At 50.4% G+C, this 15,571-nt stretch overlaps 1 protein-coding gene across 1 annotated transcript in view; it reads right to left on the bottom strand.

Annotated features, from left to right (window-relative positions):
• LOC136395739 (calcium/calmodulin-dependent protein kinase kinase 2-like) overlaps nt 1-15,571 on the bottom strand; it is a 1,028,348-nt gene that overhangs the window by 1,003,798 nt on the left and 8,979 nt on the right. The window contains 4 exon segments of the mRNA XM_066371011.1: nt 2,126-2,177; nt 2,897-2,950; nt 4,962-5,009; nt 6,079-6,591. Of these exon segments, the coding sequence (XP_066227108.1) occupies nt 2,126-2,177; nt 2,897-2,950; nt 4,962-5,009; nt 6,079-6,591 (667 nt within the window).

The following is a 15,571-nucleotide window of genomic DNA, read 5'->3' on the forward strand; positions in this document are numbered from 1 at the left end:
ATATGCAAGCAACGATCTAAGCGTGATTCACAGAACCAAATGTAGGCATGGCCAGGCTCGGGAAAGTAAAACCAAGGAGCAGGGGTCAGAACTGGGATGTGAAGAAGAGTTCAGAGGAAAAGGGGAAAAGGGACGGAGGGGACAGGCAGGGGACAGGACACTCTCACAAAGTAAGTAGTTGGGAGACACCCACGACAGCTGTTGGAACAAGGAGGGAGGTGACAGATGTAGCAACAATGCAGGGGTTAAGCAGCATGGCATCGTTTCTTTGCCTGGTTGGGAAAGGGAGGTAAGGCGCGTGGCTGAAGCACACGAAGTCCTCCGCTGTCTTTGAGGAAGTTGACAATGGATAAATCCAGAAATAATGGCACAGGATAGTATCTGGCTCGGAGTTCAGAGAGGCAGGAGAAACAGGGTCTTGGTGAGAGGAGGGGGTTTGTGATTTTCCTTATCTCCTTTCTCTGCTGGGCCCGTGCTGACATCCTGCCCAGAGATGTTGTTAGGGGGCTTATGTCGGAGCTGCCTCGAAGAGGGTCACCTGCAGGTCTACAATATGACCACATGCCGTAATTACCAGCTTCTAAAAGAGCCAAAGTGGCCCTGGCCGGTTGGCTCAGCGGTAGAGCGTCGGCCTAGCGTGCGGAGGACCCGGGTTCGATTCCCAGCCAGGGCACACAGGAGAAGCGCCCATTTGCTTCTCCACCCCTCCGCCGCGCTTTCCTCTCTGTCTCTCTCTTCCCCTCCCGCAGCCAAGGCTCCATTGGAGCAAAGATGGCCCAGGCGCTGGGGATGGCTCTGTGGCCTCTGCCTCAGGCGCTAGAGTGGCTCTGGTCGCAACATGGCGACGCCCAGGAGGGGCAGAGCATCACCCCTGGTGGGCGTGCCGGGTGGATACCGGTCGGGCGCATGTGGGAGTCTGTCTGACTGTCTCTCCCTGTTTCCAGCTTCAGAAAAATGAAAAAAAATAAAAAAATAAAAGAGCCAAAGTGGAGGCTGCCTGGGGGGGAGCCCCCTCCATTCTCATTTCTCGTTTTATTAGACATTCCTTATAGAAGGCAAGCAGGGCGAGCTTTGGCGAGGCTAATTTTACATCCAATATTAATATCATTGTAGGTTTATTTTTTTTAATTGGATTTATTTGACACTGGTTAACATAATTATACAGGTCTCCAGGTGCCCAATTCTACCTCACGTCTCTGTGCACTGTACTGGGTGTTCCCTCCCAAGTACCTGTTGTTCTCCAGTATAAGCCTTCCTGTTCTTTGTTCTTTTGGTAGACATGGCTTCAAATTCCTCATAGTATATAAATATTTTTTTCATTCATCTTTTTGAAAACTAGACTTCGGTGGTTTTTAGCACATTCATGAGGTTGTGTGACCACCACCACCATCTAATCCAGAACATTTTCATGGCTTGCCCCCCAAAACCCTGTACCTATCAGCCATCTTCCCCAGTTCTCCTTACCCCCTAACCCCTGGAAACGACCCGTCTGCTTCTCTATAGATGGATCTATTCTGTGCATTTCCCATAAGTAGCATCACACAACAGGTGACCTTATGACCAGCTTCTTCCACTCAGCATCATGTTTCCAAGGTCATCTGTATGACAGCATGAATCAGCACTTCATTCCTTCCTACGGCTGAGGAGGCCTCTCAGACGGACCACTTTTTGTTTATCCATTCGTCTGCTGACAGACATGTGGGTGGTTTCCATTTTTTGGCTGTTATAAATAGTGTTTGTAAGAACACTCATGTGCAAGCTTTTGGGTGGACATATGTCTTCATTTCTCGTGGGTGTCCACTTAGGAGTGGAATTGCTGGTTCACGTGGTAATTCCATATTTAACTTGTTGAGGAGCTTCCAAACTATTTTTCTCTCATGGGTGTTTTGACTTGAAATCTGTATTATGTTAATAAAGTGTTTTGACTTGAAATCTGTATTATGTTAATAAATAAATATTTTTTAATGAATATTAAATGAATAAAACCTCAGTAGGAGACCCAGCGCTGTCTCTGGGATGTCCACCCAAGGCACCCTCCGCAGGGGACACCATTCAGTGGGATCTTCTCTGCCAAGCCCAGGCCCCCGCACCCAAAAGCAAAGGCCACCCCGCCTGCCCAACTCACGTGGGAAGCCCGCCTGTCGGATCAGCTTCTTTTTGGACAGCACCTTCATAGCCTGCGGAAGGAAAGACCCCCATCTCCTGATTAAAGCGCGGAGGAGGGGGTAGGGAGGGCTCCCTCCACTCCTGGGCTGGCCCAAGCTCTTAGCGCCCCAGGGAACATGGTGAGTACCTTGTCACCAGAGGGGGTCAGGCAGCCGCAGGTCATGCGGAGCCCTGAGGGTGCTTCCGAGGTTCCAGGTCAGCTCTCCCAGCTGGGAGAGCATAGCCTCAGGACTGACTCACTGCCACTTTATCAAGACAGGAGGGAGCCCGAGCGATGGGCGAGGGATGGGTCTGACGGCTACTTTCCACAGGGAGAACTGAGGTTGCGCAGTTATGACAGCCACCCGAGGCCATGCAGTTGGCACACGGGAGAGGCAAGCTGTGAACCCACACTGGAGTGATTGCAAAGCCTCGGCTACAAAGGCCATTTGGCTCACTGCCTCCCGGTTGTGAGGGCTACGGTGGATGTAGAAATGGGAGCCCAGAGTGAGCACTATAACACATCTGCTGAATTCATTCATTCACTCTTCCTGAGCCATCAATTCACCTCCCTCTGTCCCCATCTGTAAAATGGGAACAGCACACCCTTCCTAACACACAAAATGACTATGGACTAACAATAAAATGAGACAACAGCTAAGAAAACCTTCAAGGAAGCTGAGTGCTAGAAAGGAGACTTTTATCCCTTTAGACAAGGATGGGGGAGGGGAGGGGGAATGTGGGTACTCACATAGTAGGTATTATCATTTTCATTGTAGGCCAACTTGACCACGCCATAGGAGCCCTGGATAAAGGGAGATGACCATGACAGACAATCAAAACTTGAGTCGCTAACGGTATCACAGCAATGAAAGAGGAAAGTGTTGGAGATCTATTCTCCTTGCTTCAAGAAAACATCCGGATAGTTCCAGACTGAATATTCTAATTGAATGGTATCCTGGTAATATTCCTTAAAAAAAAAAAAAAATTGAGTCGCTAAATGAGGACTCCAGTACGGGTTATAAACTGGCAGCCCGTTGGCCAAATCTTCTCTGCAATTGTATTTTGTTAGCTCTATAGTTCTTAGAAAGTTTATTTTTAAAAACAGAACAACTGGGTATAAAAATTCAGATTCCCAGCCTCAGAAAATCACATGATCTGACCATATGGAGCTATAATCATTTCCATATGTTGGTTTGCCACAAACCTCACTACTCTCTACTCTCATACCTAGTGTGCTTCAGGTATGGAGCTCTCATTTCCATAGGTTAAAAGCTGACCACAGACCTCACCACTCCTTACCGTCACACCTAGCATGCTTTGCTCATTTATGTTTGCTCTCTATTAGCAGGTAAGTTTTTTTTTTTTTTTACAAAGACAAAGAGTCAGAGAGAGGAATAGATAGGGACAGACAGACAGGAACGCAGAGAGATGAGAAGCATCAATCATTAGTTTTTTCGTTGTGACACCTTAGATATTCATTGATTGCCTTCTCATATGTGCCTTGACCGGAGGCCTTCAGCAGACTGAGTAACCCCTTGCTCGAGCCAGCAACCTTGGGTCCAAGCTGGTGAGCTTTTGCTCAAACCAGATAAGCCCGCGCTCAAGCTGGCGACCTCGGGGTCTCAAACCTGGGTCCTTCCGCATCCCAGTCTGATACTCTATCCACTGCGCCACCGCCTGGTCAGGCGGTAGGTGAGTTCTTAACATTTTTTATTTATTGACTGATTTTTAGAGAGCAGAGAGAGAAAGAGAAAGAGAGAAAAGGGAGAAGCAGGAAGCATCAACTCAGAGGAGTTGCTTCCTGTATGTGCCTTGACCAGGCAAGCCCAGAGTTTTGAACCGACAACCTCAGCATTCCAGGTCAACACTTTAACCACTGAGCCACCAAAGGCCAGGCATAGATGTGAGGTTTTATTTTTGTTTTGTTTTTATTTTAGTGAGAGGAGGGGAGGCAGAGAGACAGACTCCCGCATGGGCCCTGACCTTGATCCACCTGGCAAGCCCACTAGGGGGCAATGCTCTGCTCATATGGGGCTGCTGCGCTGTTCCAACCAGAGCCATTTTTAAGTGCCTGAGGCGGAGGCCATGGAGCCATCCTCAGCGCCCGGGGCCAAGTCGCTCAAGCCAATCAAGCCACGGCTGTGGGAGGAGAAGAGAGAGAGAAGTGAGAGGTAGAGGGTGGAGAAGCAGATGGGTGCTTCTCCTGTGTGCCCTGACCCAGAATCAAACCTGGGAAAACCACACGCTGGGCCAACACTCTACCACTTAGCCAACCGGCCAGGGCCGGATGTGAGTTTTTTTATTTTTCTTTTCTTTCTTTTTTAATGTTTATTCTATTGATTTTAGAGAGAGAAAAGGAGAGAACAGGAGAGAGACCAGAATATCTGATCCTGCATGTGCACTGACCAGGGATCAAACCAGCAACCTCTGTACTTCAGGGTGACACTAACCAACAGAGCTATCCATCCAGAGCCAGGTGTGAGTTTTTTGAGTCCTGTAATGATACTGCCTTTGGATAAAACAAAAGCAAAAAGAGACATGAGAGTATCTCAGGGGGGAAAAGAGCCAACTAATATGGGGGTAATGTCACTATCACCATGGTGATATGGATTTTCCCAGATGCTTTTTGTGCTGGTCCAGAAACAGATTAATATTATGATATAAAAACAAAACAAAACACACGAACTATGAATCATAAAACTCTGCCTCCACCCTTGCCTCTGAGGACTCCCCTCCGACTCCCGCTCCCAGCTCAAGCAGTCCCCACCCCACCGCCGTGCTGTCTGAGATGCCCTGGCTCCTAGAATACTTACCTTCCCAATCTCATCCTTCAGTGTGTACTGGTTCAGCTGCACACAGTCCTGGAAATTAAGCAGAAACACACAGAACATGAGTGGTATATTTGCAGCTAGACAAATGTGTCACAAATAGAAACAAACATTTTGTTTTTATTTTTATTTTATTTTTTTCTGAAGTGAGAAGCAGGAAGGCAGAGACAGACTCCCACATGCGCCCGACCAGGATCCACCCCACATGCCCACTATGGGGTGATTCTCTGCCCATCTGGGGTGTTGCTCCATTGCAACTGGAGCCATTTTAGCGCCTGAGGCAGAGGCCATGGAGCCGTCCTCAGTGCCTGGGCCAACTTTGCTCCAATGGATCCTTGGCTGCAGGAGGGGAAGAGAGAGATAGAGAGGAAGGAGAGGGGGAAGGATGGAGAAGCAGATGGGCGCTTCTCCTGTGTGCCCTGACTGGGAATCAAACTTGGGACATCCATATGCCAGGCCAACGATCTACCACTGAGACAACTGGTCAGGGCTGGAAACAAATACTTTGTAACCATGACCCCAACCAAGAAAGAGGTCATTCTCTGTTCCCTGGAAGCATCCTCAGTCACTGGCCCCTCTGCAGGGTGACTGAGCAGTGTCCTGACTTCTAACAGCTGCTTCTGTACACTGCAAAGAAGTAACCAAACAGGACGTCCTCTCTTAATACCCATTTTTTAAAAACTTGTTCCCACTTATAAAATGTTCATTTGAAATTAAGTTGCAGAGCCCCCAAGACAATTTCTAACCACCAACACACACATCTCTTTGCTAGAGGCTCTCTCTGGCCCTGAGCTGCTCTGCCCACACCCAGGGCAGGTCACCCACTGTCAGCTGCCCTCACCAGCAACTGAGCAGGGGAATAAAAGACCCAGTTCCCCTGCCCTCAGGTGCGATAACTCTGAGACTTATGTTCTACCTGTGCCCCGTGCTCCCCAGTTGCCCAATGGTAACTGACTCCCTAACTGCATCCTTTGTTGCCTTCCGTTCCCTAGCTTCCCTCCCCACCTGAGGTCACCTCCCAAATCAGCCGGTCTCACTAGGATGTTCTGGGAGAGCCGATCTAACATGGAGAACCCGGGCCGTGATGTCCCCGCTCACGCACCTGCATACCAGTGATGGAGACATGGTGGGACTCCACTGTGGGCCTCCGGGGCAGCCGCGGCGAGGACTGTGGCAAGTTGACAGGCGAGGAGGGCTGGGCTGGGTGGACGCAGCAGCCATTTGCATCCAGCTGGGATTGCTCCTGCAGGGACAGCTTGCAACTGGACAGGTGGGGCCAGACCTGGGACCTGGCATCAAGGAGGACTTCTTGGCCATCAGCTTCCAGGGGCAGGTCCCGGGCCAGGCCATGGTCCACAGCGCAGCCTGGCTCACACTCCGTGACTACAATGAAGGACTCCATGCCCAGATGGATGCTCAGGGACGAGAGGCCCCGCAGGGCCTCGCAGGGCTTCTGGCCTTCGCTGCTGCTGCCAGCCCCGCCCCCCAGCTCATCCTGGGGGGCAGCCTGGTCACTGCTGGGCTGGCTAGAGACGCATGATGACATGGTGCGAGCAGGGACCTCACCGGATGTGGACACACCAGGGCACGCCCATCGGCAAGGCAGCGGTGCCGCCTGCGGAGAGAGGAAGGGTCTGTGACCACCCCCTGCTGCAGACCCAGGCTGGTGCCTCCTTCCAGCCTCAGTTGACATTCTAAAAAAAAAATCTTGCAAAACCCGATCTCTGAGTCTACACAGAAATGAATACTTTACATTTCCTTATTTTAAAAGCCCCTCCTCCCACATATAACAAGAATTCCAAACAATTCCAGAAGGAACCAAGTACAAGAAAACGCCAACATGGAGCAGAGACGCCCCCGATGGACAGGGCGGCTAATTCCAGCTCCGGACACCTGTTGCTAAGCAGGGATCTGAGCTGACTACTGCACCGCTCTCCCGTTTTTTTCTTTTCTTCAAAAGAAGCCCTAAACCCAGAATGTCAAGTGAGATCCCAAGATGTTTTTCTTAATTATCAATTATTTCAAGTATTGTTGAATGCTGGGCAGGCCAAATGGAACACTTGTGCAGGGTGATCTGAAGGCCGCATCACTTCGCCGGCGCAATGATTCAGACAGCACTTCCCAGTTCACAAAACATCCACACCTTTCCCTGGTGGACTGGTTCAGTGGTACAGCCTTTGGCCCGGTGTGCAATTCCCGGTCAGGGCACATAGGAGAGATGCTCATCTGCTTCTCCACCCCTCCCCCTCTCGCTTCTCTCTCCCCCCCCCCCTTTTCTCCTCCTCCCCCTTCTCCTCCTCCTCCTCCAGCAGCTATGGCTTGATTGGAACCAGCTGACTCCGGGCGCTGAGGACGGCTCCATGGCTTCCGCCTCAGCTGCTAAAAAAGGCTGCGGTTGCAATGGAGCAGGGGCCCCAGATGGGCAGAGCATCACCCCTAGTGGGCATGCCGGGTGGCTCCCAGTAGGGGCGCATGCAGGAGTCTGTCTCTGCCACCCCTCCTTTAAGAAAAAAAATGTTTTTTAAACAAAAAACAAAAAAACCACATCTATGCATCAGCATAACCCCACAAGCATCCTAGGTTATTGGTGTGCTATCACACCCCCGTATTATAAATGGGGAAAGAGAGGGAGGCTTGAGAGAAAGAAAGGGATTTGTCTGAGGTCTCCTAATGTGCCCACGTGCACAGCAGTTCGGTCTAGCTAGCCAGTGATCCTCAACTGAGAGGTGGGAGTCAGGGCTCCCATTAGACAAAGGACAGGTGCTCCAGACAATGTGAGCTGGGGCAGTTTATGTTATCTGAGGGGCCAGGCTTCATATCAAACAGGTTGATGGTTCCTCAAAAAATTAGAGAATTACCGCATGAGCCAGCCATTCTGTTCTGAGGTATATGCCCAGATATCCCGATGCTGGATAGCCAAAAGGGAAAACAGCCTCCACGTTCACCAACAGGGGAACGGGTAGGCACGGTGGGGCCCATCCACACAACGGAATATGATTCTGGCCTAAAGAGGGAGGAAGCACTGACGTGCTACAATCTAGATAAACTTGTAAAACATCACTCCAGGTGAAGGAAGCCAGTCCCGAAGGTCACATCTGTCTGAGTCTATTTATACAAAATTCCTAGAATAGGCCAAGCCCTTCAGACAGAAAATAGATTAGTGGGTGCCTAGGTCTGGGAAGATGTTGGGCAGAATGGGCATGACTGTTCATGGGAGTGGGGTTTCCTACTTGGGGTGATAAAAATGCTCTGGAACTAGATAGATTGTGGATGTACTAAATGCCACTGAACTGTGTATTTTTAAATAGTTAATAAAAAAAAAGACTGACACACTCCCTTAGACTGTCAATTCCTTCTGTCCCTGGGATAGAATATTAACCTGTGGTTCATGTGTTTGACAATTTCTGTTGGACAAATGTCACAGGTGCCGCTGGAATTCAGGGAGTGTCCACAGGTGTGGACAGTGGCAGCTTCATGCTGATCACCACAAAGGTGCTAAGAAGAGGGATTTTTATGAATAAATTATCTCTTGATGACACTGGGTGGCAGTGAGGGAACAGAGAGGAAGGTGCCGATGGGAGCAGAGAGCCGGTGCTCCCTGGAGGACCGGAAGGAGGAGCAGAGGAATGCCACTGGCCCTTCTGGGACAGTCCTGCAATAAGTATTCCTGGACAGCTTCTATGTCAGGCCATCTCGACGTGATGCAGGCAGCTGGAGTCTCGGCCCTTGTGGGGTGAGGAAAGGCCAATGGAAAGGCATTGAGGAAATGCCCATGGGTCCCAGCCTGGACACAGACACGATTTATGAACACAGAGTTCACAGTAAAGGACCAGCAGAAACCCAATCATGTGACAAGATGCTTGCTTGGCCTTGGTTATGGCAGGAGAAACTCAAACTATCACAAAATGGTTTGATGGGTCCTCAAACAGTTCAATGTTGAGTGACTGCATGACCCACCAAGTCCACTCCTAAGTACTGTATATACCTCAAAGAATTCAGGGCAGGGATTCAAACAGATACATACACATCCCTGTTCACAACAGCCTTTTAAAAGGTGGGAACAACCCAAGTGCCCACCAACTGATGATGTAAACAGAAAGTGATCTATCCATACACTGGATTATTCAACCATAAAAAGGAAGGAGGTTCTGATACATGCTACAACATGGATGAACCTTCAGAACATGCTAAGTGAGACAAGCCAGATCGCAAAGGACAAATACTGCGTGATTTCATTTAGATGAGATACTGCGCTCAGGCAGAGTCACAGAGACAGGAATTAGAACAGAAGCAGCCAGAGGTTGGTGGAGGAGATGGGGAGTCACTGTTTAAAAGGGACAGTTTCCAAAACAAACAAACAAACAAAAAAAAACCTCCTAAGCCCTGGCCGGTTGGCTCAGCGGTAGAGAGTCGGCCTGGCGTGCGGGGGACCTGGGTTCGATTCCCAGCCAGGGCACATAGGAGAAGCGCCCATTTGCTTCTCCACCCCCACCCCCTCCTTCCTCTCTGTCTCTCTCTTCCCCTCCCGCTGCCAAGGCTCCATTGGAGCAAAGATGGCCCGGGCGCTGGGGATGGCTCCTTGGCCTCTGCCCCAGGCGCTAGAGTGGCTCTGGTCCTGGCAGAGCAACGCCCTGGAGGAGCAGAGCATCGCCTCCTGGTGGGCAGAGCATTGCCCCTGGTGGGCGTGCCAGGTGGATCCCGGTTGGGCGCATGCGGGAGTCTGTCTGACTGTCTCTCCCCGTTTCCAGCTTCAGAAAAATACAAAAAAATTAAAAATAAATAAATAAATAAATAAAACGGACAGTTTCTGTCTGAGGTGATTAAAAAAAAAGTTCTGGACGCAGTGCGCCAATGGTCGCACAACACTGTGAATTTAACTAAATGCCATGGAATGGCACACCTAAAATGGTTAAAATTGTTAATTTTGTGTTATGTATATTTTACAAAAATAATAGTAAAGCTACAGTGAAAACCACTTTTTCCAGCTGCCAGGTAAGGTGAAGACAAAAAAAAAGTAATAATAACACGACTTGAAGAGGTTACGGGGAGTATGAATAGGCACCGTCTCTACGAAGGGAAATTCATCACTCTTTAGCAAAATCCCGAATGCATATATACCTTTGACTCAGCAGTGCTGCACCTTGAGTATTTACCCCACAGACAACCTCACACACGTAAAAAGGGATGTACGTACAAGATTGCATTGGTAGTATGGTGTCAGAGGACCATCCACAGGGGACTGAGTAAATAAAATGAGGTAAATGTATCCCAGGAGGAAAACCATGCATTTATTTGAAAATAGGTGACTCTATACATCCCGTGGGGAATTACTCCAAGGCACACTGGTACATGGAAAAACCAAAGCATTAGCATGCTGCTGCAGGCGCGGGGGCACAAAGGGCCATCCATGCGCCCATAATCAAACACAGAGCATCTTCCCAGAAAGGTACACGAGAAACCTTTCTCGTGTACACGAGAGTTGTTCTTTCTTGAGGTAACAGTGGCCTCAAGAGAGAACAACTGGTTTGCAGAAGTGGGGAAACTCGGTGGGTGGGACGTGCTTCTCACTGCCTTTACCTTTAAAAATAAAAACTCAGGAATACATGTTTAAAGGACGGAGAATGACTACAGCCATGATAGGACCTGGGATGATAAGGCCCAGCATGCTACCTCCCTCCTTGAGAGGAGAGGAGGGAGCAGTTGGTCCATCTCCCGCTCCTCTATGAGCCCCTTTTGTATCTGAGTCCCTCCCTGTCTTGGCTTCCCTATCAGCAAAAGAACACAAACCCAAGTTCAATGTTCTCTGCGGTCCTGGCTGCTGTTACTTTACAGATCCCTTTGATGGTCCTTGTCTCCCAGGAAGGGAAAAGCAGGGCCTCTGAAGTCCAACTGCTTAGGCTTGTCATGAGCAAGTGACTCAGTCTCTCTGGGCCTTGGTGTTCTTATCTATAAAATGGGCACTCATACTAAAGTCATGAAGATCATCCATCTATTCCCGTATGTGCCTTGACCAGCGTTCAAACCAGCAACCTCTGCCCTTCAGAACGATTCTCTAACCAACCGGGCTATGTGGCCAGGGTCAGGTCATGAGGATTATCAAATGAGCTATGCACTCAACATTCTGCCTGGGAGATGGTTAAGGGCTCAAAGAGCTCTTTCCTCAAATACCTATCCAATGCCTACTACCTGCCAGGCTGTGTTCCACAATGTTCCTACGAGGCACTGATGTCCACACGAGCCAGCCTGCTCTTATGTGGCGTCCGGAGCGCTGGCCAGGTGGTCCTGTCTGCCTCAGAGCAGGGTCGCAGTTCCAGTGGCCCGTCCTCCCTCCCAGAGCCACCTTGGACAGCTGCAGCATTTCAAAAAAGAAAACTAGCCTGGCAGCACCTGAGAAATTTAACAGAGATTTTTTTTCTCTTGCCAACAGAAAAACAACTGCTTATTGATCTCCAATCCAGGCCAAGGACACCAAGCCATCTGCCCCCAGCAACACTGCTTTTAATCAGTCTCCTTGACAGGCTGGCGCCTGGCCTGGCCTTGGCCCGAGAGGTCTGCAGGAGGGAGGAGAGGACATGCACACTGGCCAGGAGGAGGTGGATGCCTCGTGCTGCACAAGCGGGTGTGTCTGGGTCTCAGGGAGCACAGGGCAAACTCAGTGCCTCCAGGCCACCTGGAGGCCATGGGTCTGCCATGACACCCAGCAGGCTAGGGCTTGGCCCTTCAGCCTAACAATTTAAGATGTTCTGCCACTGACCCTTGCAGAGTCCAAGCCAGTGTTCTGATCAGTTGTGGGGTCACAGGTCCTATAAGGATGTCATGAAACCTATCAACACTCTCCCCAAGAAAAGAAATGCTATACAAAAAGACAATGGTTTGCATAATAACAGCAACAGCTAACATCCAGCTGGGCACTTACCATGTGGCAACCAAGGCTACCTGCTGGCCGCCAGGGGTCATTCAATCCTGTAGCAGCCCCCCCCCCCCCGGGGCAACAGAGGGACTGCTTGCTAAGCATTGGATTTCAGGGCCCCAAAGGAAGAGGACCTTTCTGCAGAATGGCTTGGGATGGACAAGATGCCAAGAGCCCTCTCTCCCCTGAGCCTCCAGCCCCAACCCTGGGCTCTTCCCTTACCCCCAAAGGTCTCCCCCACTGCCCTGGGCTAGCAGCCGAGAGCTTCCCTCCCCTCTCACGGGGCAGCACAGTGGAGCGACCAGACCTTTCCTGGACCAGATGGACTGGAGCTGGGGGCCAGGAAGGAGGGGAGTGCTCCTTCCACTGCCAGGAAGCCAAGTGGCACAGGCCTCTAGGAAACGGTTCCCACTTCCTGGAGGCCATTTCCAACCCGCGCCTTCTCACCCAATGCAGGGGCCACAACAGGAGCTGCAGCACGGCGTGTAGCCAGTGAGTGGGCCAGGGCCTTGCTGGTGATGGACACACACACACACACACACACACACACACACACAGGGCACAGGGTCCCCTGAGGTCTGAGGCACCATGGGACAACAAAGGAGCCCAAAATAGCTGCAGGATCCTGCCAAGGCCAGGGACGACCCCTCCCTGGGATAACAGGCCTGGCCAGCCACACCCGCTCTCATGTGGGTAAACTGAGACCTAGGGAGGTCCTAAAGGGAAATCACTCACTTGTGTGTTCTATCAACAAGTACTTACTGAGGACCTATTCTGTGCTGGAGAAATAGCACAGACATGCTTTCTGAACATGTGACTCTCTAAGCACAAGCTGGGGGAGGAGACCAGGAGGCAATCAGCAAGAACACAGGGCCCCAGTTCAGACCTGCACGGCAGGAGGCGGTCAAGGACGGCCTGGCACGCAAGCACTGGGAAATGACACAGGCTGAGAATCCCCCCCTTGAGTGAGGCAGTGCTGTGGGGGCCGGAAAGCGGCCCCTGGGCTGAGTGAGGGCGAGGGGAGCCGGGCAGCTCAAGGGCCCAGCGACCACGTGCTTTGTAGGCAGCAGGCTTTCCAAGTCAAAGCCATGGGGACCCCACTCAGCACCTGCTGTGGATTGAACTGTGCACCCCCCCAAAAAAAAGATAGGTTAGAGTCCTAACCCCAGGACCTCAGAATGTGGCCTAATTGGACAGAAAGTCCTTACAGAGGTCATTAAACTACAATGAAGTCATTAAGGTGGGTCCCAATCCGATATGACTAGTTTCCTTATAAAAAGAAAAAATTTGAACACAGAGACAGACCCCGCACAGGGAGAAGGCCATGAGAACGTGACGGCGGAGATCGGGGTGCTGCACCCACATGCCAAGGAAGCCAAAGACCGCCAGCAACCACCGGAAGCCAGGAGAGAGACATGGGACAGATCCTCCCTCGCAGGCTCAGAAGGAACCAACCCTGCCGACACCTGGATCTCAGACGTCTGGCCTCCAGAACTGAGAGGACACATTTCTGCTGTCTAAGCCCCCAGGCTGGGGGACTTCGTCATGGCAGTCCTATCAAACTAACACAGCTCCCCAGCCCACCAGAGGAGCCAGCTGCCTCAGAGGCCACACCATTCAGAAGTGTTCCCCAATGCGTAAGTGGGGAGACCTGGAAGGCTCAGGTGCACTAGCTACAGAGCTGAGGTTTGACACCAGCTAGACTATTCCAGATCCAGGGCCTTGGCCCAACCAAGCAGTCTTATCAGATTCAGTGACACCAACTCTGGCATCTGTCTGTCCTTGAACGCTCTTCAGTATGGAGGCACTGGCACTGATTGTCTCTGCCAAGACAAAGGCCCTCCCTGGGCCGATGGCAGGAAGCTATTGGAATACAGTGCCAACATTTCAGAGCTGGGAGGTTTCAGATAAGGATCAAAATTTCAGAGACTCTCGAAGAACTAGACATGCTGATAGCCCTGGGGCCCTTAATGTCTCTTGGAACAACTTGCTGCAGTTCTGGACAGCATGCCACAGTCCTCACCACTCCCCGCTGCCTCCCCAACATGAGGGCAGGCCGAGTACAAAGGCGGGCTGAGTGCTTCCTTACAGGCCCTCCCCCTTTTCACATCATGACCTATCTCACTCCCATAAGCCCTGCTCTGAGATGCACTAGACACCCGTGGTCACCTGCTCCAACCATTCTATCTCACCAACGAGAAAATGAAGGCCCAGAAAGTTTAATGATTTGCCCCAAGTCACGCAGCAGTACTAGGCAGAGCTACAATTAATCTGAGCTTTTCTAGGAAGGGACTGAAAATTACTGGTTCCGTCTTGCAATGTCCACATATTGTGTGGAATCAAGTGCAGACTGGGCAACATCCCTAATAAAAGGGAGCCTATAGCCCAGTCTTCCGCCTCCCTGAGACTCCACTTCTGTGAGAAGGGAGAGAGGCAAGGCACAGTGCCTTACAGCGCTCAGAAAGAACACAGGATTTGGGCAGAGAGACACTGAATTGGCTTAAGAGAGCTGTGGCTTTGCCTTTCTGGTTGATTGCTTAAACTCCAAGACTTACAACTTTCTAGATTGGCACTCAGTAAATATTGGCTAGAGAGCGTTGTTTGTTTCATTCATCCCAAGGCTACTCAGATAGCCAGAAGCTTTTTTTAGCTGGCTTACAATCTATGCTCCCTTAGTTTGATAACAGCAGCCTGATTCACATCTGGGAACCCATCCCTGCATGCACAAGGTGACTCCATGCGGCTGTCTGAACCAGCAGCTTCAAGGGTCCCCATATGCCTCAAGCTTGGTCAGCCGGGCATCTACTTCAAGCTTGGTCAGCTGGACATCCACTACTCTGGTCAAGTGATTGATTCAAGAGTACCTGTGTGGCCCAAGTCTGTCTGCCCAGTCTTATTTTAAGATTTTTGTAGAAGTATTAAGAAGAAAGTCTCTTTTCTGTGAAACTTACAGTAATGAGGATATACTTCTAGAGTTATCAGGGGCTGGGGAGAACCCTGCCTTAGAATGCAGTTGAAAGAGAGGGAAGAGAGGCAACAGATGAAGAAGAACTGAGATTGGAGACAATGTCTGGGCACCTGGATCCAGCCATGCCTGAAGCCCATATCCCCAGGAGCTGTTAATGACATGAATCAATAAATTCTCATTTTTGCTTAAATTAATTTGTGATTGGTTTCTGTCATTTACAACCAAGCATCCTGACAGACAGATAACATGGGGCAGACTGATAGAAAACTTCTTCACTAAACTCCCTGCCAGATAATTAATCAGTTCCCTACACCTTCAGGTTCCCATCCAGGCCAAACTGCCAGGCAGCTGCAAGTCCCCTGGATACCCAGATGGCCTTCACCTCGACACTCAGGCAGAAACCAGAAGTTCCAAAGTCTCTCTCTCTCTTCTTAATCTTTAAAATATATATATATTCAGTATACACCGACAAGCACCCCACAGGACGATGATCTGCTCATTTGGGGCGCTGCTCTGTTGCTTGGCAACCAAGCTATTTTAGCACTTGAATTGAGGCCATGGAGCCATCCTCAGCACCCAGGGCCAACTTGCTCGAATCATTCAAGCCATGGCTGCAGGAGGAGGAGAGAGAGAGAGAAAGGAGAGGGGAAAGGGGAAAGAAACAGATGGCCGCTTCTCCTGTTTTCCCTGACTGGGAATCAAACCCAAGACTGATAC

The sequence above is a fragment of the Saccopteryx leptura genome, chromosome 2, assembly GCF_036850995.1.
Source record: "Saccopteryx leptura isolate mSacLep1 chromosome 2, mSacLep1_pri_phased_curated, whole genome shotgun sequence".
NCBI lineage: Eukaryota > Metazoa > Chordata > Mammalia > Chiroptera > Emballonuridae > Saccopteryx > Saccopteryx leptura.